This window comes from Mixophyes fleayi, chromosome 3 (assembly GCF_038048845.1).
Source record: "Mixophyes fleayi isolate aMixFle1 chromosome 3, aMixFle1.hap1, whole genome shotgun sequence".
Lineage (NCBI taxonomy): Eukaryota > Metazoa > Chordata > Amphibia > Anura > Limnodynastidae > Mixophyes > Mixophyes fleayi.
Window position 1 is genome coordinate 195,110,337 of NC_134404.1, and position 26,904 is coordinate 195,137,240.

Here is a 26,904-nt window from a genome sequence, read left to right on the forward strand (position 1 = left end):
TCTTGCGTTGGCATCAATACCCCTTTCCAAAACAGCAAAAAAGCAGGATTCTACACATGAATATTCAGAATAAAATCTCCACTTTAAAATTATAATGCATTTTTCTTTGCTTGTTTGCACTGTATTGAATGAAATGTATAAAATGTATAGGAATAATACGGATAATACATTTTTTTAAATATACAAACCACCAGATCAAATGAGAGTACTCGGAGTTCGTTGGCAGGGTGTGGGATCTGGCATTTTAGCACCTTCACCTTCCCCCCTCTCCCTGGACTTCTTAACATTTTCGGCAGTGCAGGATGTGACTGTAAGTTGTTACCCAGACAATAACTACTAATAGGGCATGTCATTTGAAAGAAGGAGCCATCCTCATTCAAATTAGATGTCCCCAAAGTTTCTTAGAGCCAAGAAGAACTGGGCATTGACAAACCCCTTCCTCATCTTGGGCTCCTTAGTGTTTTCTGCAGTGTAGGGCGTTAATGTCTGGTGATCACAATTAATCACAATAATAACTACTAAGTGGCGACATCATTTAAAATGAGAGTACCCTTGATTTTATTGAAGCCAGAAAGGCAGAGATCCTCTCTCATCCCTGGACTTCTTAATGATTTATATAATGGAGGTGTTATTGTCTGGTGATCACACATGATAACAAGAAGATAACTTCTCAGGGGACACATGTTTGAAACAGGGTACTCTCCTTCTTCAAATGAATGTGTCACTGAGGCTGTATGAGCCAAGAAGGGGGCAATGGGACACTTTCAGTGTCCTCCCCAATCTTTTGGCTCTTCTAGTATTTCAGTAGGGCAGGGAACTGAGCACCGGCTCCTTATGCCAGCCCCTTTTACATGGTCCCCACCAACAAGAAATATTGGTGGGGAATTGGTAACTTTTATTTTTTCCTATTTGAATCCTTTATTTGCTAAGGATGAGTGGTACTCTTCCTTAGCACTTCTGAGTTATATGTACAGGATATTTCACACTTGTTCTTAGCACTGAAGTGGTTAAAAAATATCATTGGGTACAAATGTTTTACATTCACAGTCAATGCCTCCATACACTAGCCATACAAGTGTGGGGTCAAATCTGAAAGATTAAACCATTTTGCCTTGTGACACTTTCACTGCGGTTGTATGTGAAATTGACACCTGTCCTAATTGACATCTGATTAATCCTAATCATATGCTGATCAGGATCACTGGCCTTATTGGGCCCATACATTATGTGATTTGCAGTCTATTAAGTCTAATTGGTTGTCCAATTCAGGGTTGTCATCTTATTAACCCTGAAGACAATCATTGCTAATGTCTGGAGTGAGCAGGGAATAAGCAGCAATCAGTACCAAGTATAAGCTGACCAATATTCAGGGATGAGTGGTGGTGTTTAGTAATGAGCAATAAATAAAACATGTCCTTCTTACTAACTAGTGCTATATGCTTTACAGCTACTAAAGCTGAGCAGTATCATGTAAAATGAAATTGGAGTGGGTAATGCATACTCGACACCTGGTGTGTATGGAAGACCATGCAAATAAAAACATAATTCTACGTCCCACACAATGTGAAGTGGGTAAGGTGTTTGAACCTTCTGACAATGGGAGTGTGTGATAGTTTCTTCAACAGTGGATGACTGGGTAATTTGATAGTCCACAGCCTAGTTTAAGAGTAACAATACACAAATAAGTCTTACAGTCTAAATGATGGAAGAAATTAAACTCAAAGTTTACGTGCTTGCTTGGTACACTTACCCTACCTCCAATATATAGGGGTTATGTTGGTTATAAATGGGCTGATTCTGTAGCTCAAACCGGGTGCTGAGTGACAGGATCAGCATCTAGTTTGGTGTCAAATGTAAGTGGTCCAATTGAATAAGATCCACACTGATCTCTTTCAGCTTCACTGGTGCTTGTTTGTGTTGTTTGACAGCACACATAGACCAATAACTGTCATCATCAGACTGCATTTATAAAAATCCTCAATTATAATCCAGTTGATGTTGATTTAACTGTTATTATTGGGCATCAGGGTAATTTGGGTGTGCTTGCAGCACTGGGATGGGAGTGGAATCTTGTAATAAAAGAAATGATCATATGTCTTTGGCAGATCAAATTTTATATAAGATACTTCCTGTTTACGCTATTAGTCCACTAATATGTTTAAATATAAATTTTCTACTCAGTCGGTGATGTAGATTATTGAGGTTTCATTGTTTCTACTTTAATAATTCAAAGGATGCACTAGTACACTAATTGACTAAAAATGCAACTTTTGAGAAACTTTATTTTCTATGTTTTTTTATGTTAGTTACTTACAAAACCTGTATTGACATAAAAGAGTCCATTAGCAAATCATCACAAATAGTTGTGATCTAGTTCATGCTGTCTGGACCATTGTTGAGTGAAACATGTTTACTTAGATTGTTTGACTTTATTTATACACTGATAATCACCCTTGAGTTATCTGTTGATGACATCACTGACCAGTGAAACTTGAAAGGGAGGACAATTCAGAGCTGAATACTTTGTAACATTAAAACCACAAGAGGAAATGCAACTCTCATGTAGAGAAATCTCCCAAATACACAGCCCAGAGTAAGGCTGAGTACACACTACAGTTCTTTTTACCCATCGTGCCAACCACTCGATAAATGAGTTAGGGGTGATATCACATTAGTGTGTACGCTCCAACGATCGTGTTTTAACGTTTCAAAGCACATCGTGTCGTTTGATTTGATAATATAAATAGACTAAAAAACTCTATAAACGATGGAACAATTTTGGACAAATACTGAAGTGTGTTTGCAATCATGACTAGCAGTGTAAGCAGGGCCGGATTAAGGGAATGGAGGCCCCTGGGCTAAGGGGACCTCCATTCCCACATGAGGGCCCCCCTCCCCGTTATCTGAGCCACCCCCCCGGTGAGCTGAGCCGCCCCAAGGCACTTACCTCCTTCTCCTGGCATTGCAGTCCTTCCCCGGCGCACTGTACACTCTTTACCGAGGAGATCTCGTGAGAGTGAGACTCACGAGATCTCCTCAGTAAGGAGTCTACAGCGTGTGGGGGAAGGACCGCATTTAAAGTGCTCAGCAGCATTGATCGCGGCGCGGGCGCCCCCGACCGATCAATACTGCTGCTGAGCACTTTCAAGGGCCCCCTGGATGCCCGGGGCCCCTGGGCTGTAGCCCAGTTAGCCCTAGGGTTAATCCGGCCCTGAGTGTAAGCATATCTCTATAGAGTTTACAGAGTCACAATCTTTTCACCCGATGGTTATGACATATAAAGAGCACAGATCTGAAGGTAAATCTTGTACAACACGTATAGTATGTAGACATGAATCAACATGCTGATCGGGACTTTCAGTCGTTGGTAAAATCGGTAACGATAGCGCATCAGGAGAAATTTTCTGTAATGTGTACCCAGCCTAATGGTGCTATCACAAATGTACAACTAGAGTATCTAACACCACCAAGTACTCTACATAATCATCATATTAATGGACAAATCAGATTGTTGTCCACTATTCTTAAATGGCTACATAGGCAATTACAGCCAAATGGATGAGCGCTTTGTGCTCTCTTGGCCACGCCTCAATTAGCAAATGATTGGCCATTTGCTCTGATAGATTTGTATGGGGTTAAAAAAGGGAAAAATATCACTGCTTACTTGCATAGTTGGACCTTATGGAATTTAAATAAAACATTTCACAATGTCTCCTACTGATAAATTGATTCTCATAAAGGTGTTAAATAACTCATGAGATCAAGATGATATTAGGACTGTCTATATCTCATGTGCCATGTTTATGCACTATACTATTTTTCTTTTTGTCTTGTTTTGTGTTTTTCCATTTTTCTCCATTTACTTTGGAGAAGCATCAATTTCTTCCTGCTCTTTGATGTTGTGCATCTGATTCTCTTGTCTGTAGGGTCATGAGCACAGATTAATGTAGCAATACTATGTTGATTTTTTGGGGGTGCACATTTTTACTCCTTGTAAAGGGAGGAGCTGGTGGAACTTGGGCGAATCATGGAATTACATAAAGAGAGCGAGATCTCCAGGACAACATATTCTAATCAATGTCAAGGATTGGACAGTGTGTATATTTGGAGGCATCAACATTTAGTTAGAATTTTCAGAGCTGCTTTTTAGTAGGACAAAACAGCAATCATTTCCAAATACCTTTGATGGCGGTAGCAGGCCTCTGCCTTTCAATCTTTTTAACGGATGGCATCGGAGCCATCTAGGCACAATTCATTTCATAGCACATTGATGTGTGCACATAAATGAAAACTCAAAATGTAAAGTTCTGCCTCATGAAATTAAGGTAGCCATGATTACCCATCACTTTCTTGATTTATATAATTAGGGCAGAATAAATGGTGTTTCCAGAGACAAAAACAACCTAATAAATAAAGGGGGTCATCAAAATCCATCAGTAAGTAGTACCGTAGTTTGAGGGAACATTTCTATGTGAAATGAAAACCCACAAAAAGAATGCTGTAAAATCTGTTTGTAGGTGAAAAGTAACTGTACTTACACAACATAAGTACCATGAGCCTCTGCATTTCACGGGTTATAAATGACACCTAGAGTTTTAGAGAAAGTTGTATTTCTAAAATAAACACTAATGTGGATTGAATAAGGAATCATAAATTCACTTTAAGGTATTTCAGTGTATAAAAACTTTAATTTACAGATTAGTGGATGCTATTAAATGTGTGCCAATTTGCACTTTAATTGCACTCTTATTTTTAATATGATAACATCCAATTGGCTTACACCAATGTGTTTATACACACTGTTTTCTTTGGCATGATTCCTTAATTGTCAGATGTTAAATAAAAATTGATATGGTAGCTAACACAGCTTAAGCTATATTCAAGGAGAAGCTATACAATACAAAGCAATTAATAGCACAGTAGTATTGTGTTAGAAGATTTTAACTGCTATGAAATAATAAGTTGATACAAACATTTATTTTTATTTATTTATTTTCTAGACAATTCGCCAAAAGTTCCCACTTCTGACCACAAGAAGACTAGGTACTAGAGGACATTCAAAGTAAGACCAGTAGCTTATGTGTATGCACTGTGTAAATTGTCTGTTAGTCATAATGTTTATTTCCCAACAATTAAGCAGGATCCACTTGGCCCACAAGCTGCAGCCATAAAATGCAAAGATCTGCTTTACTTGAGGTGAACTGATGCATGAACTGTGATTAGAATACCATTCATTTGTTTAACAGCAGCTACAACATTTTACCCAAGCTTTAGTTTTACCAACAAAGAGTGAAAGCTACAGCCAACCTTATTTATCAGTTGTGATTTAGAAGGTTGAAAAAAAAACTGATATGACAGCTGGCCTCATGATAACATGTTATAAGGGCTTGAGATAGCTTCCTTCTATCAATCTGCTTATCAGTCATTGTTTGTTGCACTGTATGATAACAAGAGGTCTTGTGGGTGCACACACAAAAGTGAACATATGCTGCAGGAAATATATAGTATCTTTCAAATAAAGAAGCCATAAATAGAGCAAATTAAATATCAGTCTCCTTTTAAGATTAACAATTGTGTAAATTGACAAAAATATGCAACAATCACCATGTGAAATATAAATGAGAAAAGACAAATACTGCTTGTTTACAAATACATGTCACTTGGAAAGTAATAAGCTAGAGTTTGTTTCGTATATAAGTTTAGTATGTGTGATTTGTTTTTAAACTGGGCATTATCACCAAAAGGGATCATTTCCATACACATAATGGTGCTAAGTGCAAAGGACAAACTATGTAGAAAGGTTCAAGTAAATGCAGTCAAATAATTAAAGTGTGGGGGACATTGTTCTCAGTCCAATGAGAAAGGATAGATACCCAAAATTAAATTACATTATTTAACGGAATGTCAGGACATTCAACATTGGTGCATACCTGGCTAAAGAAAGTGTCACAAGAGTAGATGTACACAGATCTTTAGCGAATTAACTCTCACTGCTCCAAAGCACCCCAACCTATTGCTTAAGATAATGCAAACATTTTTCATTTTAAGATTTTTAAATGTACAGGAAAAAATCAGCTGAAGACTCCTGATACAACAGGAACCTGACAAAAAGTTTATATAGTCATGGGTAAAAATATGGGCCCCCATGCAGTTTTTTCTAATAATACACAATTCCCCCAGGAAAAAGGGTGAAATGTAAAGAAAATATTTTAAAATATTCACCTAGGTATTTCTTTGGTTTGCAGTAGAATAAAACACAAATAGCAGAAATAATTACTATTTATAGCTTATTTCACAGAGAAATCCTTAAATAGACAGGACAAAAATATTGGCACCCTTTAGAAATAGTTAGAAATAATTAAACTTTAAGCCGGGGATCTTCCTTTGCTTTGGAATTAAACTCACCTGTGGTGAGAAGTTGTTGTCTATAATATAGATATCAGTCATTAAATTAGTTTGAATAGAGAGGGGCTAAATCTTCAGTTTTGTGTCATTGTGTGTATCACATGAGCATGGAGAAAAGTAAAACATGATATGTCTGAGGAAATCAGACAAAAGATTGTAGCCAATCATGGACAATGTTAAGGCTTCAAAACAGTCTCCAGAGTTCTTTATTTTCCTGCTTCCACAGCATGTGGAATTAGGAAGATTGAGGCCCATGGCACTGTAGCCAACCACACTGGAAAGATAGCAGCTCACGATTGTTTGAACGGTATTAAAGGCACCTCAATAAACTTTGCATGGCATTGTGAAATCTGGAAATTACCAGGCCATTTTGGAGTGCAATGTTGAATCCTATGTCAGAAAGATGAGTCTAATTCACAGCTCATGGGCCTTCCAGCAGGACAATGACAAAAAACACACTTGATCCAGATCTAAATCCCAGAGAACACCTGTGAAGAGATCTGAAGACAACAGTTGGGAGAAGGGTGCCTTTAATTCTGAGAGAGCTGGCACCGTTAATCTCAAGAAGAGTGGACCAAACTGTCAGTAGAGAGGTGCAGGAAACTCATCCACAGCTATAGTACATGATTGATTGCAGTTATTTTGACAGCAGGCTCCTCTACCAAATATTATATCAAGGGGGTCAATTAGTTTGTCAGTACAACTTCTTTTCATTTAAAGTGATGTACAGTATTCAATTTATAATTAAAAACAAGACCAAATTCTGTAGTTAATTTTACCTTATGTTTAGAGGAAATTGTGAGTTATTTGAAAAAAGGGCAACCGTGCCAATATGTCTGACCACGACTGTATATGATGTATTCAAAGTGAGATACAAAAAGAAAAAGCCACACATTTAGATTGTAAGCTTCCTCTCTGTCTGTTTGCAGTACCCAGTATAGTTTTATTATTGTGTTTGTTACCAATTGTATACCACTATGGAATTTGCTGGCACTATATAAATAAATGATGATGATGATGATGATGATGATTAAGCATTATACCTGTTTCTTTTTGGCTGGCTAACATACAGTATGCTATTTCCATAAGCTGCTGATCCATTTCAGCCCATCATTGTTTCAGTTTACTAGAAATGTGCTATCATTTTGCAGCTAGTGTGCAATTTAGTAATATGGATCTCTAATTTCAAATGTATTAAATTATGTCCAGTGGTGTATTTCTAAGTGTCAGTACTGTACAGAAAAGGCATGTAAATCACATTGTGGGCTTTGCTAGTATTATAATCAACATCTAGAACATGTTTATACTCTTAAACAACATTAGCTAGAAGTATGAAAATGATTGACTTGTTAAATATCCAAGCACGTGGACAGATGGCACTACAAAGTATCACGCATCTCACTGGTTTAGTTCCATTCTGAGCCTTGTATATATTGGTTTCCCATGTTTACTCCTATCTGTTGTACAGCCTGGCGTTCCTATATCCTCAGACGCCATCTTGCCAAGAATTCTGCACATGTGCAACCCTGGGAACCTTTTAAAACCTCTGCTCCACGGTGATAGGAGGATCACCAGCCAGTTCCCTTTATAAGGGTCCTCCTCCTTTCTACCAGGGTCAGTTCATCAGGTCTCCCTACCTGATAAGAAGCATCTCCTTTGAATATCGTCCATGCTCATACTTACCTTTGTTCCTGTCTTCGCGTGTTAGGCTGTTCGTTCATTGGCTGCAGCATCGCTCATCATCGGTCCTGTTCCAGAGTTATACACTTGTGTGGATCTCAGTGCTTTTGCTCTCCGCAGTTCATCGCTTCCCAGCATTACCTGTTCTGCTTACGTCACACTCCACAGTCAAGACCTGTGGCCTCACTGTTCCTCATTGGTCCTATTCCAGAGTTATATCACCTGTATGGATCTCAATACTTCTGCTCACCGCAGTGCATCGCTTCGCAGCTATATCTGTTCAGCTTATTCCGCTGTTTAGACTGTACTACCTGCTCAGCCTATTATCGAGATTCGTGGCTATACTGCTGATCAGCGCACAGCACCCGTCCTGTTCCGGAATTCCATACACCTGAGGCTACATGTCATTCTGCCTTACAGTTATTTTGTGGATCTCTGTATTATCTGCTCTGCGTCCCCTAGAGGACCGCGACCTGCGGTTGAGAGCAGCTAAGACTATATTCCCATTCAGGAATCACTGGTGAATACCTCTCCTCTGTTAGACTTCGCACCTCTCTGGGGGTAGCTGTCACTCAAGCAGAGATCAAGACCATTCCAACTATCTGACTTTCGTGACACAAAGTACACAAACAATAAAGATTGGCTCAACAAAATGTGAGTCTTTCTTTATCTTGCGTAGGTAGTCATATAAGTAAATAGGCTTTGCCTTAACTTAGTTTCACCTTTACTAATATTTCCTGGTACTATTGAGCGACTATTATTTTGGGATTTTTAAGAAATACTGTCATGAAATAGTGTCCAGCATCTTTAAATATAGGATACTGTTTGGCAATCAGATTTTCCAAAACTAAAATATGATTTGCCGCTCTGCTATATTAATTTATACATGATTTATAATCTCTCCGTATATATGTCCACCAGACCTAAATAAATCAGCTGTTAGGTCTCAACTGGTGATGTGTCTTGTTTCATTTACTTAATTGTCTCAGGCTATCTATGTTATAGGTAATTCTAGGTAATTCTATCAGCTAACTAGTGATAAAAATATTACCAGTGCAGTGAAAAAATTAAAAGCCTTTGAAACTGAGGATGTAAAGTAATCACTTCTGCAGTAATTATTTAACAGTAAAAATTAAGTTATCCAAGCATTTTAGCCATTAAAATAAAAACTTAAGATATGTTGAAACCTAAATATTCATTATACAGATTGTCAAATTGTCACGTTTCAATTTGGATAAAGCGAATTAACATGCAAAGAAGAGAATAGAAGATGCATATCTATTAGTTAACAGTGTAGTAAATTTGAATATTACTACTTAGGGACACTATATAAAAAGAATGCAAACTGGAAAAGAAATTGTGATTTTTTTTTTAATGTATATCCTTAACAATGTCCATAATCTAAAAGTACAACATTAACTCTACTTGATATAGAATTTGTGTTGAGAAAGTATATACAGTGGTTTTTTTTTAAAGCAGCTACAAATATGCAATGCCAAATTTGATATTTTGTACAATTTACAAAGATAAATGCTATGTGCAGGGGTTCAAATGATAAATATTATAAAAATATGATAAATTTAAACTCATATTACAAACATCAGTAGTAACAAAGACATACCAAACTGTAATAAATACAAATAACATGCTGGTATAAATGAAGGAGAATTTGCAACCTTCAACTCACTTTTCAGCCCACCTGCATCTCCTCCCCCTTTCTCTCTCACAGCCCATGATATTCCTACCTACTTCAAAGACAAAATCGACACCAATCGACAAGATACTTCCTCATGTCAAATTCCACCCACTCCACCCACTCTATGCAACTTCACCTATACTCTCTAATCCAACCTTTAATTCATGGTTTCAGTAACTGAATACGAAGTCTCTACACTTATCTCATCATCTCACCCTACAACCTGTCCCCTTGATCCTTTTCCCTCCCAACTTCTCCGATCCCTCTCCTCCACTGTATGGCCACCTCTAGCTCACCTCTTCAACCTGTCTCTCTCCACTGGCACATTTCTATCCTCCTTTAAACATGTGCTCATCTCACCAATTCTAAAGAAACCATCTCTCGATCCAGTCTTTCTCTCCAATTACCACCACTATTCCTTTCCTCCCTTTTGCCTCCAAACTTCTTGAAAGATTAGTGTACAAATGCCTCTCTCACTTTCTCTCCTCTCTCCCCAACATTCCACTGAAACTGCTCTCACAAAAGTGATCGATGATCTACTTACTGCAAAGTCTAAGGGTCGTTTCTCCATACTCATTCTCCTGGATTTCTTTGCCACTTTTTCCACTGTTGATCACCCTCCTCTCCTCACCCTTTATTGGCATTCATGGCACAGTTCTTTCCTGGTTCATTTCCTACCTATCGAACTGCTCCTTTAGTGTTTCTGCCTCTGGCACATTCTCCTCTCCACTCCTACTATATTTTAGGGTCCCACAAGGCTCTGTTCTTGGCCATTTAGTTTTTTCACTGTACACCTCTTCTCTTGGAGCACTATTTTGCCCATTCGGCCTCCAGTACCACCTCTGCGCTGATGACACCCAAATCTGTATCTCTTCCTCTGACCTCTCCCCTTCTGTACTGGATGTCCCAATGCTACCTAAAGCTCAACATGTCCAAAACAGAGCTTATTATCTTCCCTCTTGCCAGAATCACCACCTCCCCTCAAATCTCCATCACTGTCAATAACCCCTCAATTTCCTCAGTCTCCCAAGCCCCCTGGCTTGGTGTCACGCTTGTTTCCGCTCTCTGATTTATTCCTCACATCCAGACTCTCTCCCAGCCCTGGCAAATTCACCTTATAAACATTGCCAGAATACACCCTTATATTACTCAATATGCTACCAAAACTCTTATTCATTCTATCATCTTCTCCTGTCTTGACTACTGCATTATCCTGCTATCTGGCATTAACAAGATCCATATATCCATACCTATATTCATCCTAAAGGCTGCTGCAAGTTTGATCTTCCTCTCTCACTGCTACACATCTGCTCCACCACTTTGCAAATCCCTACACTGGCTCCCTGTGTCCTCCCATCATACATCTCAAATCTCATATCAAAATACTTTGCCTCCCACCCTCTCAGATTTACCTCTGGCCTGCGCTTTGTCTAGTCACTGGTGACCACCACTCACTCCTGCCTGCAAGACTTCTCCCAACTTATGGAAATCCCTACCACGCCCAATCAGACTTTCCTTATCAGGTTTTCAGAGAGCATCTTTAGATGCTCTCTGAAAACCGATCTCTTTTTTAGAGCTTGCCTTATCCTTGATGACACTATTCACACTAATACAACTTCACAGCTGTCCCAAACTCCACTCTAAGCCACACTCGCTCCTCTTGTGTCAACTGTGCCCTCTTCTACTTAGAAGGTAAGCTCTTTAATGAGCAGGGTCCTCCATACCCTTTTGTTTTCATGCCTGTATTAATTTTGTCTGCCTTGTATGTCCTTGTTTTATATTTGTCCTGTTTTCCTTACTGTATGGCGCTGTGGAGTACTGTGTGCCCTACAAATCTACAATAATAATAATAATAATAATAATAATAATAAGGTACACACTGAGATATTCTAAGTGAATACTATTTTCCCAAATATTTCTCTTGAAGGAAAATCTGTGAACAGGGGTCTATGAGAAAGGCACATCATTTAGCCACTAAGCTTAAAAGTACCTGGCTCCATCTCTATGGCATATTGTGTACCAGTACAAATGACTGGAATGCATGCACCAATGATGTTTAGAACAAATGTTTCAGAGGAACACACACTGCCCAATGTCAAGTCATTTTGGTAAAAAAGTATCACAGTATAATTTTGGTTTGCTCTGATATTTATTCTTAATTATATGCTTTTCTACAGTAAATACTGACTGATCACAAATATATCTTCTGTCTCCTACTGTAGGTACCATTATTATGGCATAGGGATAAAGGAAAGCAGTGCATACTACCATTCGGTTTACTCTGGAAAAGGACTGACAAGGTAGATAATGGCTAATTAATAGATATATAAAACAGTTATAATTTCTTTCAATGTCATTGATATGAATGCTAAATCAAATGATATTCTTTTTGGTACACATCTTAATATTTACATTTTTTTCAATAAATGTGAGATTTAAGCCTTTATATTACATGTAAATGGAGACAGTGGTTACCCTCATGGGCTATATAGATAGATATATGATAATTGAGCATTACCATGACAGACAATCAGTAAATATCCCTTTATATGCCATAAATATATTTTTCTTGCTTGTGCTGGCTAGAGCCAAAAGTCACTGATCCCTGAGCCGTCAAATATGCTTATGTAATACCCTGTTGGTGTCAGCAGAGGTTATTTTCTAACAAAGTGCAAATTTGCAGTAACCTAAGCAACCAACCAATCAGTCAGATATTTGCTTTCAACCATTTCATATGTGTTTGAGCACTGGTTGGTGGCTATGGCTTACTGCACATTTTTTATTAGTAAATAACTGTTATTGTTTAAAACTGAATTTAAAGCAGGGTTATTAGTCTAGATGACAGAGAGGAATTATCATACATAGGAAACATGTGACTGCCAATCGTTGCAGATTGCACTTCCTGTTTATCCCTTTCTTGAAAAAACTCTTGAGGCAATGCTAAAGAGAAAAAGTGCTATATATCTTCTTGGTTTCTGCAACCATTCTTTAGAAGACAGTAATAATAATTATCATTTAAAAATAGTATATTTACATATTATTCACATAATTTACTATACCTACGCACTGAACACACATATCTATTATTTATAATAATAATATATTTAATATATATATACCTATATATAATATATATTTTTCTCATAAAGGTTTTCTGGCAGCAAGCTGAAGAGTGAGGTGAGTTTTTGTTTTGTATTGAAGCTGCAGAGTACTGTGTTCATTGTATATATATATATTGTGGCAATTGGGAAACTTTGCCACCTTTTAAAGATGTTTGAGCTCTGTGTGGGAGACTGAAGCAAACAAGTGGCCAGTGACCAGTTAGGGACCTAAATTGGAAGACAGAGTTTAGGGCTATGGACTGTGTTTGTTTCTGTGAATGTTTCATTTGATTGCTGAAGACACTGCCAAGACTGTTTATCCATCCTGACAAGTAAATAAACGTCAAAGTGGTCCAACAGAAACCTGTGGGAAGTGCCATCTGTTTGCACGCTTTTCACAATATATATATTTACAACTATTATGTCAGATTGCTACTAGTGCGATCAGTTTCCTGCTCAACTGGATTTTATTATTATTGTTATTATTAGTATTATTATTAGTAGTAGAAGCAGTTATATTAGTAATATTAGTAATGGTAGTAGTAGTATTGGTCATAGCCGTAGTAATACTAGCAGTAGTAGTAGTAATAGAAGTAGTATTAGTAGTAATTTTAGTAGCTGCTGTTGTGTTAGTATTAATAATAATGTGAAGTATGAACTTAATGGACATGTGTCTTTGTTCCACCATTGTGTATGTAACTATGGCTATATGTGTGCATGTAAACTTACAACTGCAAATTTTGTATTGAGGAATAATTTTTCAAGCATCAAAGCATTCTTTACATGAAAGTCTTTTCATGTGTTCTCCACTAATGTAAGCAGTAATGGAGCTGCTGACAGGTGTAGTTAAGCAGGATCTGTCAGACATATAGTAGGTAGCAGGTTTCAAACCTATAGGAATGTGCATTAAAATAGCAGGTGCATTTTTTCAAAGTCATTGTCTGTTTTAAGGTGAACAGTGAGAGAAAAAAATAAAAGGTTGTGGAAACACTAAAAGCAAAGAAGCAACAATGATGTAATTAATATTAGAGATGAGCGGGCTCGGATATCTGAAATCCGAGCCCACCCGAACGTTGCCGATCCGAGCAGGATCCGAGACAGATCCGGGTATTCCCGCCAATTGCAAAACTGAAACCGAGGCTCTGAGTCATAATCCCGCTGTCGGATCTCGCGATACTCAGATCCTATAAATTCCCCGCTAGTCGCCGCCATCTTCACTCGGGCATTGATCAGGGTAGAGGGAGGTTGTGTTAGGTGGTCCTCTGTCCTGCTATATCTCGTGCTGTGCTGTGCTGTTCAGTTCTGTGCTGTGCTGTGCTGTTCAGTTCTGTGCTGTGCTGTGCTGTGTTCTGCTCAGTCCAGTGGTGCTGTGTCCTGTGCTCTGTCCTTCTGAGTTCAGTGGTGCTGCTGGGTCCTGTGCTGTGTCCTGTTCAGTCCAGTGGTGCTGTGTCCTGTGCTCTGTCCTTCTAAGGGCATTGTTATTTCCCCAGTATTCCCAAGTTAAAAAAAAAATTAAAAAAAGTTATAAAAAAATAAATAAATAAAGTAATTATAAAAAATAAAAATAAAAAAAAAATATCCAAAAACAATCCTGCAGTATAAGTCTATTGGTACTGCAATATTACAAAGTTCACTGATTCTGCAGTATAATTCCAGTGGTACTGCTATATTACAAAGTTGACAGATTCAGCAGTATAAGTCCAGTGGTACTGCAATATTACAAAGTTCACTGATTCAGCAGTATAAGTCCAGTGGTACTGCTATATTACAAAGTTCACTGATTCAGCAGTATAAGTCCAGTGGTACTGCTATATTACAAAGTTCACTGATTCAGCAGTATAAGTCCAGTGGTACTGCAATATTACAAAGTTCACTTATTCAGCAGTATAAGTCCAGTGGTACTGCTATATTACAAAGTTCACTGATTCTGCAGTATAAGTCCAGTGGTACTGCTATATTACAAAGTTCACTGATTCTGCAGTATAAGTCCATTGGTACTGCTATATTACAAAGTTCACTGATTCAGCAGTATAAGTCCAGTGGTGCTGCAATATTACAAATTTCACTCATTCTCTAAGTCCAGTGGTACTGCAATATTACAAAGTTCACTCATTCTGCAGTATAAGTCCAGTGGTACTGCAATATTACAAAGTTCACTCATTCTGCAGTATAAGTCCATTGTTGTTACTGCCATATTACAAATTTCACTGATTCTGCAGTATAAGTCCAGTGGTACTGCTGTATAACTCCAGTCCAGTGGTACTCTCCTGTGCCGCATATAATGTTTAAAGGCTTTGCCGAGTGTGTGTGGCTTCGGGGTACACTCTCTTGTGCTACATATAATGCAGAACAAAAATTTGGAGGATAAAGTAGGGAAAGATCAAGACCCACTTCCTCCTAATGCTGAAGCTGCTGCCACTAGTCATGACATAGACTATGAAATGCCATCAACGTCGTCTGGCAAGCCCGATGCCCAATCTCCTAGTACAGGGCATGTAAAATCCAAAAAGCCCAAGTTCAGTAAAAGTAGCAAAAAGAGAAACTTAAAATCATCTGAGGAGAAACGTAAAGTTGCCAATATGTCATTTACGACACGCAGTGGCAAGGAACGGATTAGGCCCTGGCCCGTGTTCATGACTAGTGGTTCAGCTTCACCCAAGGAACTAAGCCCTCCTCCCCCCCCTACAAAAAATTTAAGAGAGTTATGCTGTCAGCAACAACACAGCAAACAACTCTGCCTTCTAAAGAGAAATTATCACAAATCCCCAAGGCGAGTCCAAGGGTGTTGGTCGTTGCGAAGCCTGACCTTCCCATCACTGTACGGGAAGAGGTGGCTCCTTCCACAATTTGCAGCACTCCCTCTGCATATGCTGGAAGGATCACCCACAGTCCAGTTACAGATTTGGCTAATGAAGGTGTGAATGTTGTACACCGGGAGGAGGATATTGATGTAGCTGGCGCTGAGGAGGATGTTGATGATTATGATGCAGACAGATACTAAATTGCCCTTCTCAATTTCTATTTATTTTCTAGATTATATAACGGCTGAATAGTTTTCTATTTTACTCCTAGTGGAGAGGGGATCTGATGCAGACAGATACCAAACTGCCTTTGTCCATTTCTTTGTATATTTGAATTTCTAGTTCTACAGTCTATGCAGGCTGCTTTTTTTATATTCAACTACAAGTGTAGGGCGGGGGGGGTATAGATAGCCACCAAAGTGACGTGGTCCATTTAATTTCACTTTCTAGCTCCACAGTCTGTGCAGCCGGCTTTTTTTAACTTCAAAGTATTTACAAGCCTTGCAATCTAAATTAACAAGAGGTAGTGACGTGCGAGAACTCCACCCTCTATATGCTGCAGAGGATGGAGGAGCATCAAAAGGCCATTCAAGCCTACACAGCCACCTACGACATAGGAAAAGGAGTGGGGATGTGCCTGAGTCAAGCGCACTGGAGAATGATTTTCGTGTTGTGCAAGGTTCTGTAGCCACTTGAACTTGCCACACGAGAAGTCAGTTCCGACACTGCCAGCTTGAGTCAGGTGATTCCCCTGATCAGGCTTTTGCAGAAGCAGCTGGAGAAAGTGAGGGAGGAGCTGGTACAGCATTGCGATTCCACCAAGCATGTAGCTCTTGTGGATGAAGCCCTTCGTACGCTTTGCCAGGATCCGAGGGTGGTCAGTCTTTTAAAGTCAGAGGAATACATTCTGGCCACCGTTCTCGATCCTCGGTTTAAAGCGTATTTTGTGTCTCTGTTTCCGGCGGACACAAGTCTACAGCGGTGCAAAGACCTTCTGGTCAGGAGATTGTCCTCTGAAGAGGACCGTGACATGCCACCAGCTCCACCCTCATTTTGTTCCACATCTATGGCTGCGAGGACTTAAAAGTTTTAAGTCAACATATCTCAAGAGGGCTCTGCTGATAAAACTTAAATGATTCTAAAAAAAAATTGTATTTGCAGCTTAATATATCAATGAAACCTGGCTTTTACCTGTGTTAGAAAATATATTTCTTCTGAATAATTTTAATGTCAAACCTACCATGGCGCAATAAAGGTTCTACATAATCCACAAATGCGTCTTGAGAAGCCTGCATTGGGGTGGGGTAAATTTAGAGGTTATTTATTGTTCATTCATTAACACATTTATGGGAGATGTTTAGGTTACACTGACAACATAATAATATGAGCAGGAGCAGGAAAGTGTTTCAATACCAAATTTTGATAATTCTGGTCAAGCTATTGCTGTTAATTTTTCAGCAGAGCCTAATCAGGTGGAAGTGCTAAATTCAAGTGTGCTTCCCCCATTTTCTGTCCATAGGTTCCAGAATTGGGTGTCTCTTCATCATCTCTTCAAAAAACGTCTACTTTATCTCCTTGAAAATAGATGTTTGTGGTGATTGTTAATACATTTTCTCTTTCCCTGGGAACTTCGGGTCTGATTCATTAAGGATCTTAACTTGAGAAACTTCTTCTTTCAGTCTCCTGGACAAAACCATGTTACAATGCAAGGGGTGCAAATTAGGATTTGGTTTGCACATAAGTTAAATACTGACTGTTTTTTCATGCAGCACACAAATACTTGATAGCTTATTTGTACACTTAAATTTAAAGTTGATATTTGTGTACTACGTGAAAAAACAGTCAGTATTTAACTTATGTGCAAAACAAAATCATAATGTGCATCCCTTGCATTGTAACATGGTTTTATCCAGGAGACTGAAATAAGAAGTTTCTCAAGTTAAGATCCTTAATGAATCAGGCCCTTCATTATCAGTGTCATCACCACTGACATGAGATAATGGTTATACATGACTTTCTTGGTAATGTGCAAGCATTGACTCTTTTAGATGTAGCAAAACATTGGGTTTTTCACCTGTTGTTTGCTCCGGTTGATACACAATGTATTGTGTGGGTATTTTTACACCTTGACAGGTAATGGTGCTACAGACAAAAAGTTTGTTTTGTGCCAGTCAGTGCTCTTAAACAAATAAACCAATTGATCATTGTTAGATCATATGTCTACCCAAAACTGAATGATCAGGAACAACCCGAAAAATGCCCAAAGCTTGAAATGTACATTGCTGTGTGCGCTTTAGTTTGGCACACCCTTACTCTAGATTGACTACAGGCGAATACCCTTTCCCCGGCATGTTTTCTCCCAGAAATTGCAAGTTGTAGTAAGTGTCCTTTGCGTAAGATGAATTGAACATTGCTGCATTTAGTTGTGTATGGTCCTGTTCTGGGCATGTGCAGATTAATTTTACAGATTATACGCACAAAATCGGCATTTACATTTCTTGATGAATCAGGCCCATGAATTGGAAAAAAAAAAAGTATTTTATGGTAGTAAAATGGTATTAACAACAACTACAGATAAATGTGCGAACTCCAATATTTGGTGGAGGAACAGGTTAAGTAATTGGGCATCATAATTGATGGGACGAGTAGGAGCCACCCAAAAAAATCCCAAGAGTCTCTCCACATGGTCAAAGATGAATAGACGGGTTCTGTGCAGATAAGTGGTTCTCCTACTAGACGGCATGACAGAATTTTTTTTTCAGACCTGCATCTGAACAGATACTGATAGAAAGTCAATAAAACTTTTCCAGGTCTCAAAAGACCTCTGCATATTTTTTTCTTTCTGCAATTAAGCTTCTGTCAAATTCATACAGAATATATCAAAAAGTTTCTCCCAAAATAATGTCAGGATAGAGTGGTACTATTCTGGTTGCATGCTTTTCCTAGCTGCTGCTGATACTGCCAAGAGGATTTTTTGCTCTCGCTGATGTTGTGATACCTGTTGGTAAAATTCCCAGCATGACCCCTTCTGGGGTAAGTGGAAGCTAATTTCTAAATAGATATTAGTGAATCGCCAAAATTTGTTTGCTCAGTGGGCATTCCCATAGGCAATGGGTAAGAACAGACCTAGGAAAACCACATTTGGTTTTGACCGCCCCATTTATGGTAAATATTCCACATATATAGCCATCAGAAAAATTCTAATTGACTCTGCTAAACAGCAGAGTAAATAATCAATAGACAGCACTAGGATGCATTCCAACCATTGTACAATTCCTGTTTTTGCCATTTCATCGTCAAATGTTTCCCTCCAGAGGGCATAATTTATGGACATAGCTGTGCGTTTAGAAATAACACATGTCAAGGTTGACCCAATCAGGTCAATCATTGGTCCACTATGTTTAGGATTAAGACAAGATTGGCCTAAACATGCTGCGAGAGTTTCTTCACTACTACATTAGTGTAATGTTGAGCCTGTATAGAGGCTAGATTAAATGGTATAATTGTTTATATTCTCAGCAAATATCAGATGTTTCTGGTAGGAAACTTTGTTCCAGAGATATATTATCATCAATATCAGTACAGTGGATTCAATCTCTAAGATATCTCATATGCGCCGCCAAACTGTGCAGCTCCACATTAGGCAAATTTATTCTACCACTAAATTTAGTTTGTTTGGAGTCTGATAAACCCCATTCTTTTTTTTTTTTCCAGATAAACCTACAAAATATAAATTTTATGGCTGTGTGAGTGTTGATAATTCTGGTATTTTTTTTTAAAGGATATAATGCTCTCAGGAAATATATAATTTTAAGTACATTCACTTTTGACTGATAGGAGAAATTTAGATGACCCCATCCTGACACTTTTCTGCTTATATAATCAATGGCGTTTGTAGTATATAAGTGACTAAGATTTTCTGGTAATTGTATTCCTAAGTATAGGATGGATTTTGTTGTCTAGTTGATTGTCACATTTCTTGTCCAGTATGGACATGTGTGCCATTCTTTTAAAAATTGCTTTTTGGTTTTATCAAAATTGACATTAAAACTTGAGACTGTACCATATTAATTGGTCTAAGCCATTAATGGACTAAGTGAGTCTCTTGGGTTTGATATACATATTAATATATAATTGGCAGAAGCAAATATTTTAATTGTTTTTTTCCCAATACAAATGCCTTGTAATAGAGGGCGGTTTAGAAGACTCATAATGTGGGTTCCAATAATAGATTTAAAGAACAATGGAGACATCGATCAACCTGGATGTATGCCTACGTAAAAATTAATGATCCATATATCAGCAGAGAGGTAATTTGTGTATTATTAAACAATTTTTATGAAATTGATGAAGTCCTCTCCAAATATTCTGCCCTCTACCTTAACAAGAAATTCTCAAGAGAGGGGCATCGACACCCATTCGGCTCTTTTGTAGGAGTGGAGAGAGAAATGGCATTGTTAGACCAATGGGTGACCTACGTGAATCTGTCAAATATAGTGTGGAAGGTAAATGTTCATTTTTTTTTTTATCTCATGAAACTCCACCTTTAACTACATTTTTAATTTTGGTAGAGTTATCCTGTAACTCTAATTTTGTATAATTTAACTTTGATTTTTAGAGTAAATTCATGAATTTTAGTGTTCTAGGAATCTCTTTGTTCAACAATTTCCACAAACAATATCTACCATGAAATTTTCCATGATCAAGAGTATGTGTTCTGCAGGCGAAATTGTACTGAATCTCTCTATCTAGTGCCAAATGCCAACATAACAGACAGCAACACAACAATAGTAATGGAAGCACCTGCTTACACACTGAGTTTATCTGTGAATGTCAGGTTTGCTACTACATAGTCAGTATTAAATCTTTTCGCTCAAAGTGAACTGTAATTATGGGGCAAAGTTTACTTACATTAATGGTGCAGTCCAGCACTCCCAGAAGTTCTGTGTTGAACGGCCAACACTTTTGTTCCAGTTTATGTTCCACCTGAGCTTTGGCAGAAGTGGTCACCTCTACACCTTTATGTTTGGAATATCGTTCCCAAATTTATGGCAATAAAAAAACTTAAAATGTTTCTTTTATCCATTATTTACATTGAAAATAACTTAATTATAACTATCACATAAATGTTATATAAAGTTCCAGTAGATTTAGGATGCTGGTTGTTAATAAGTCATTAGAGTTGCAGTTTTCATCAAACAATATAATGAATGATTATCTTATCTTCCTGCACTTAGTGTTAATTAACAATTACAAGCAGATGGCATGTGACGTAGCAGAAATATAAGTAACTGTATATCAGATACAAATTCAAATTAAGTCCATTAGTTTTACTAAATGATCCTTTTCATTAGAAGACCATTACTAGAGAACCTTTTTTCTTAGCTTTTAATAGACCTAATGGGTAATAAAATAGCTTAATTGCATGCTTTATCAATACACATAAAACTCAATATTTGCAGTCAATTGATATTCTATAAAATATTGATTCAATATACAGTTTTATTTGTTAATTTCAGCTTCAGTGTGAGATGTGGATGTTGTACATAGCGGATTTATTTTCACCTTCACATTTCTTATCTGAGCACCAATACCACTGAGCACCAATACCACTTAAGTCATCTAATGCTCAATAAAACAAAACAGTAATTAATGAGACCACTGTGTATTACATTTTATCCAGAGGCGTAACTTTAAATTTCAGTGTTGTGTCCTGGTCGGTCGCCCCCTATCACACAGCCCTAGTTAGGGCCCTGGTTTTACCTATTTTCTAATATTTCATTCATTAATGAATGGTCACAAAAACTTTAATCTAAAAAGTCATTTGGACATTTCTGAAACCTGTTGCTGGTAGTCAAACCTATATACCCCTCTAAAATCACCACTGGTTGTGACCCAGTGAATAAGTAGCTCTTCATATACAAGCGAATTTTAGCATGTGGTTAGCGCAGGTACCTATCAGAAGGGACTTCAAAATATGTTACTAATTACAATTTCTACACAACACTGACACTTAGAGAGATTTATACTTTCATTTTGTAATGCATACATGCCTACTTTTCCAGAATTCCTGTGAGGTTCCTGAAATTGGGCATCCTACTGGGTCCTGGTGGTGGTGGGCGGGGCTTAATGATGCATCAACACACCCCCTCCTGCACTTGCCACGGAGGGAAGGTTTTAAAAGTCAGTAAATATATTTTAGTGTGTTTTGGATAAAATTCAGTCATACTGAGCTGACTTCAAGGATATATAACATGCATACTGCTTTGTGGTTTTGGGAGAATTGTTCTTTATTGAAATGAAGTTAGTATTATGTTGCACAGGCCACATCTATACACTAAGGGCTTGATTCATTAAGGAATGCAAAGAGAATGCAATTTGCATTTGTTTTTAAAACATCTCGAGAAAGGTTTCTAGTTGAATACAGGTGTATTGAAGACAGACATTACACACAGCAGGATGCACACAATTTATATATAAAGCCCCATCAGAATGCACAGAAAAAAGTAAAATGATTAAATATGTTAACACCTGATATTAATATAATCATTAATGAAAAACATTTTTAAAATATTTTTTACATGAAGCACAGTTATCAGGATGTTGTTAATGCCTGCTGTAATTTTTTTTTTTACAGTTGCTCTTGATCGCAAACACATGTTCTAGCATACATACACAACCGTCATCACTTGTAACCGGCACTTACACCTACCTTGTAGCTGGTGCAGGCAATACAACTAAAAATCACGTACCTGAGAGATGCCCAGAGCTTGAATCTCAAATATGAGTGAGTTCAACCTTGGCACACCCTTATGTATATTGCATACATGCATACACCCCTTACCCCCCGTTCTGCTAACCGTAGGCTGTCGAAAGTGTCATTTGCGTTTTAAGGTTAATTGCATACACTTGGGTTCACTGGCGTACAGTCCATTTCTGAGCATGGGCAGAGGACTTATAAGCAAAATACGGCACATATCAGCATTTACTTTCCTTAATGAATGAGGCCCTGCATGTGTATAAAGGCCTGAGTGGATGTAGAATGCACTGTGGTGGGTAACTGGTAGTATATTCTCACAGACACCATACTTGTGTCATTGCTGTTGCCTGACAAAGCATGTTGCATCTTCAATCATGTTTGTGAACATTTTACTAATGGACGCTTAAAAACAAAACAAAAAAAGGTCAACTCATCTGTTTGTTAACTCATAAACACATGTTCAAGACGACAACATCATCTATTCAATTTATATGAGTGGGACATACGGCATAGACACTTTGGGTTCATTTAGAGGTGGATGTATGTTGATATATCTGTAATTTCTTACATCTGGAGAATTGAAATGGGGTAGGGAAGGAAAAACATGTGTACAGTAGGTTGAGTACAGTAATGGCGTGATCACTTAATTGCAAATTTAAATTTAGACATGGTCTTTCAAGAGGCATATATTCTGCATATGCTGGAGGGTTTTTGCAAAATAGATGTAATAATAATGACAATCACCAATACAATGTTGCTGATTGCTGTTTGACCTCTATAGCATTAAAAACATTAGTGTCCCTGCTATATTAGGCTTTTTAGTTCATTTAATTCATTACCATCAATTTTCTTTATTTAATTGTCATTTTCATACGAATGACTGCAGGAAAGATCATTCTCATTTAATTTTTAGAGGGGAGATGTTGTACTTATTTGTTTTAATACGGTAAATACGACTTTCACTATTATCAATAAAGCAATATTCTCTCTCTCTAGTATCTTATCCCATTACCCTATTTGTGGACAACATAATAAAGTATTAAAACATGGTAATGTCACTTTTGCATTGAGCACTAACACATATGTCTAATGTTTGTGTATACTATTCTTCTGTCAGGTGTACATACATAAACTGATAACCATGGCGTATGCCTGACATAAGTACTACTCCTTTTGAGTTGTTTACAAGACCCTACATATGGGTGCAAGTACACTTTTTCTTGCATTTTTCTACATACTCCAAAGGTGCATTTGTGTACACCTCTAAACGAGTCAAAAACACTTTGATACAGTGGTCATTTCAAATGTGCTGAGAGTAACCCCTACCACCCAGTACAAGATGTTCTGCTCCTGAATTAACTTACTATTGCAGTTAACTGTGCTGAACCTTTCTCATTTAACAATTAATTAAGCCCAGGCAAGCAATTGGAAAATCAGTAGGAAGTTAAGGAGCAGAACATCCTGTTCAACCAAGACACCTGGAACTAATGCATAAGATCACTAGGCATCGATTTGTCAGTTTGTCCCTTTAACAAAGTGCACATAAGAATTACACAGGTGTCATGCAGACATGAGGTACCAATCATCCAGCCACAGAATTTTCCCTTATTAAGACATTGTTGATTACTTTAAAGCTACATCAACACGGACTTTCCATGAGTTTTCATTGGTGGTTGAAAAATATAGTATCTATTCAAGCCCTTATTTTGTTTTGTTTTTTTGTTTTTCTTACAAGCCTTCTGGGAATGTAACAATCTTTATTAAGGAATGCTTTGGAAAAGATGCTGGTCAGTGTTTGTCTGAATTTTCTACTACTCATAAAAGTGTGGAAAATGAAGCAGTCTGGGGTCACACCAGTTACTGAAACCATAGGTTCACATACCTTTTCCATCAATGATGTTCGATCGTTTTGATCATTAAATGAATGAAATAATTTATCCTTTTGTGTATTATTTGATTTATTGGGTTCACTTAATCTATTTTATGACTTTGTTGACTTAGATGAAGATCTGAACACATTTAAGGTCATATTTATTCCGAAATTCAGAAAAATGTATAGGGTTCACAATCTTTCTAGCACCACTGTATATGTATAACATTATTATAATACTTGTTTATACTTGCATTGTTGAACTATAGTATATTAACAGATTATTTTAATACCTTTTCAGTCCAGAGTTTTATAAATTAAGGGCCTGATTCATTAAGGAAAGTAAAGCAAAAAAATGAGTAACTTTGAACCGTGGCAAAACCATGTTGCAATGCAAGAGGTGCAAGTTAGTTTATTATATTGCACATAAGGAAAATACTGGCTGTTTTTTCATGTAACACACAAATACTTGATAGCTTTATTTGTACACTGAAATTTAAAGTTGATCTAGGACATGCTCTACCCCAACTATACATTTGTCCCCAAATGTTATATTTACCTCGCTCTGAATGCAACATGGTTTTGCCAAGGTGCAAAGTTACTATTTTTTTTTTATTTACTTTCCTAAATGAATTAGGCCCTAAAAGTCAAATTAATTATTTAAACTATAATTTTTGCTTTTGGTCTGCCAATATTTTCTCTTAGTTTACCATGTACTGATACCGAAATCCCTATAATTAAATGGATTCAGCACCCCCTAATCAAGGCAGACTCATAGAGCTGTGGCCATTGATATATGCACCCTTTCACTTTTTTCAAATAACTCACAATTTCCTCTAAGGAAAATTCACATAATGTGAATGTAAAAGCAGAGTTTGCTCTCACAATTTCTTTTCTGGTAATATTAGAGAAACTTTGTTTTTTTTTCTGAATATCACTGAATATTACTTTAAATTTGAAAATGAAAAGAAATGGTATTGATAAAATTATTAACACCCTACACTTAATATTTGGTAACACAGCCTTTTGTCCAAATGGCTGTAGTGAGACACTTCCTATAGCCATGGGTGAACTTCCTACACCTCTCTACTGCCAGTTTGGACAACTCTTCTTGCGCGAACTGCTCCAGTTCCCCATGATTCGAAGGGTGTCTTCTCCCAATTGCTGTTTTCTGGTCTCTCCACAAGTGTTTTATGGGATTTAGATCTAAACTCATTGTTGGCCACTTAAGAATATTCCAGCATCTTGTGTTTAAGCATTCCTGGGTGTTTTTTAAAGTGTGTTTGGGATTGTAAAGATAGGGGGTTCCCAAATTACTCAGACACGGTATTAGAGGAAAGATAGATTGATGATTTATTCTGCAGAACAGGATTAAATACAGCACGGCCCCTTAATGATAGCAGGTCCAACAAGTGAGGAAATCAGTTCAAATAAATCAAATGGGATAGGTACAGCACGGCCCACTTAACAATAGAAGGTCCAACAAGTGAGGAAATGAGTTAAAATAAATCCAGGGGGATAGTTATGCCCCCCTTAGAAATAGCAGGTCCAAACAAATGAGGAAATTAGTTCAAATAAATCCAGTGAAATAGGTTCCACAGCACCTCTCTAGCAGAGCATCACCTCTTGACAAAAATCAGTCACATATGTTTCCAGCTTCCAGGGTAGCCTCTTTTATCACCGCATAATCACACCTTGGGAACTGCTTGCCCAGGGAAGTTGCTAAAGGTCTCGATTGGTGGGCTTCTCACACTAGCCAGCCCCCTCCCCCTACCTCCCCAGGTGTCTTCCCTCAGGTGACCTCAGCTGGGTCTGGCTCCTGGCTGTCTGTAGAGCTCACTAGTGGACAATAGGGAGCAAACAGAAATAACAATGGTAGCTTAATTCACTCAACTCCTGAGTGTTCCCTGTGAAGGTGGAATGTAACCCCTGAAGTACATATCCAAGGAGATGTTATAGTTACATCACTGATACTTCCGGATAACAACATGGCTAAAAAGTTGTCACATACCGGTCCCATAGATAAGTGCCGGCGTTGTTACCTTCTTCCTGGAAGCTCTGATCCAGGCTACTACTTCGCATCAAGGCTCCTATGTAGTTGGTTCTGCACATGTGCTGCCTGTTGCCCTTATTTGTTACCTCCTACCGGTTCCCATTGGTGCATAAGATTATGGAGCGCTATTTAAACCTCCCATGGTCCCTCTATTGATTGCCTGTTCTTTGAGTTACATACTCTTCCTATGGGATTAGGCTTCTGTTGGTTTATCCCCTCCATTGTGCCTTGCTTCGCTGCCAGCTCTACTCCGCTACTACTTCCACGCTGGAACTGCTGCTGTAACAAGCAAACTCACCTGTGGCCAGAATCACTATTCATCGATCAGCCGCTTCAACTCCACTACTACTTCCACGCTGGGACTGTCGCTGTAACAAGCAAACTCACCTGTTGCTAGAATCGCTATCCATGGATCAGCCGGTTCTACTCCACTACTACTTCCACGTTGGGACTGCCGCTGTAACAAGCAAACTCACCTGCTGCTAGAATCGCTATCCATGGATCAGCCAGCTCAACTCCATCGATGCCTCTACGCTGG

At 38.0% G+C, this 26,904-nt stretch overlaps 1 protein-coding gene across 1 annotated transcript in view; it reads left to right on the top strand.

The window, feature by feature from the left end:
* Window positions 1–26,904, top strand: part of RFX6 (regulatory factor X6) — a 70,499-nt gene that overhangs the window by 4,071 nt on the left and 39,524 nt on the right. Inside the window, exons 4-6 of the mRNA XM_075200645.1 lie at window positions 5,001–5,062; window positions 12,004–12,081; window positions 12,931–12,958. Coding sequence (XP_075056746.1) covers window positions 5,001–5,062; window positions 12,004–12,081; window positions 12,931–12,958 — 168 coding nt within the window. The remainder of the gene's footprint in view (window positions 1–5,000; window positions 5,063–12,003; window positions 12,082–12,930; window positions 12,959–26,904) is intronic.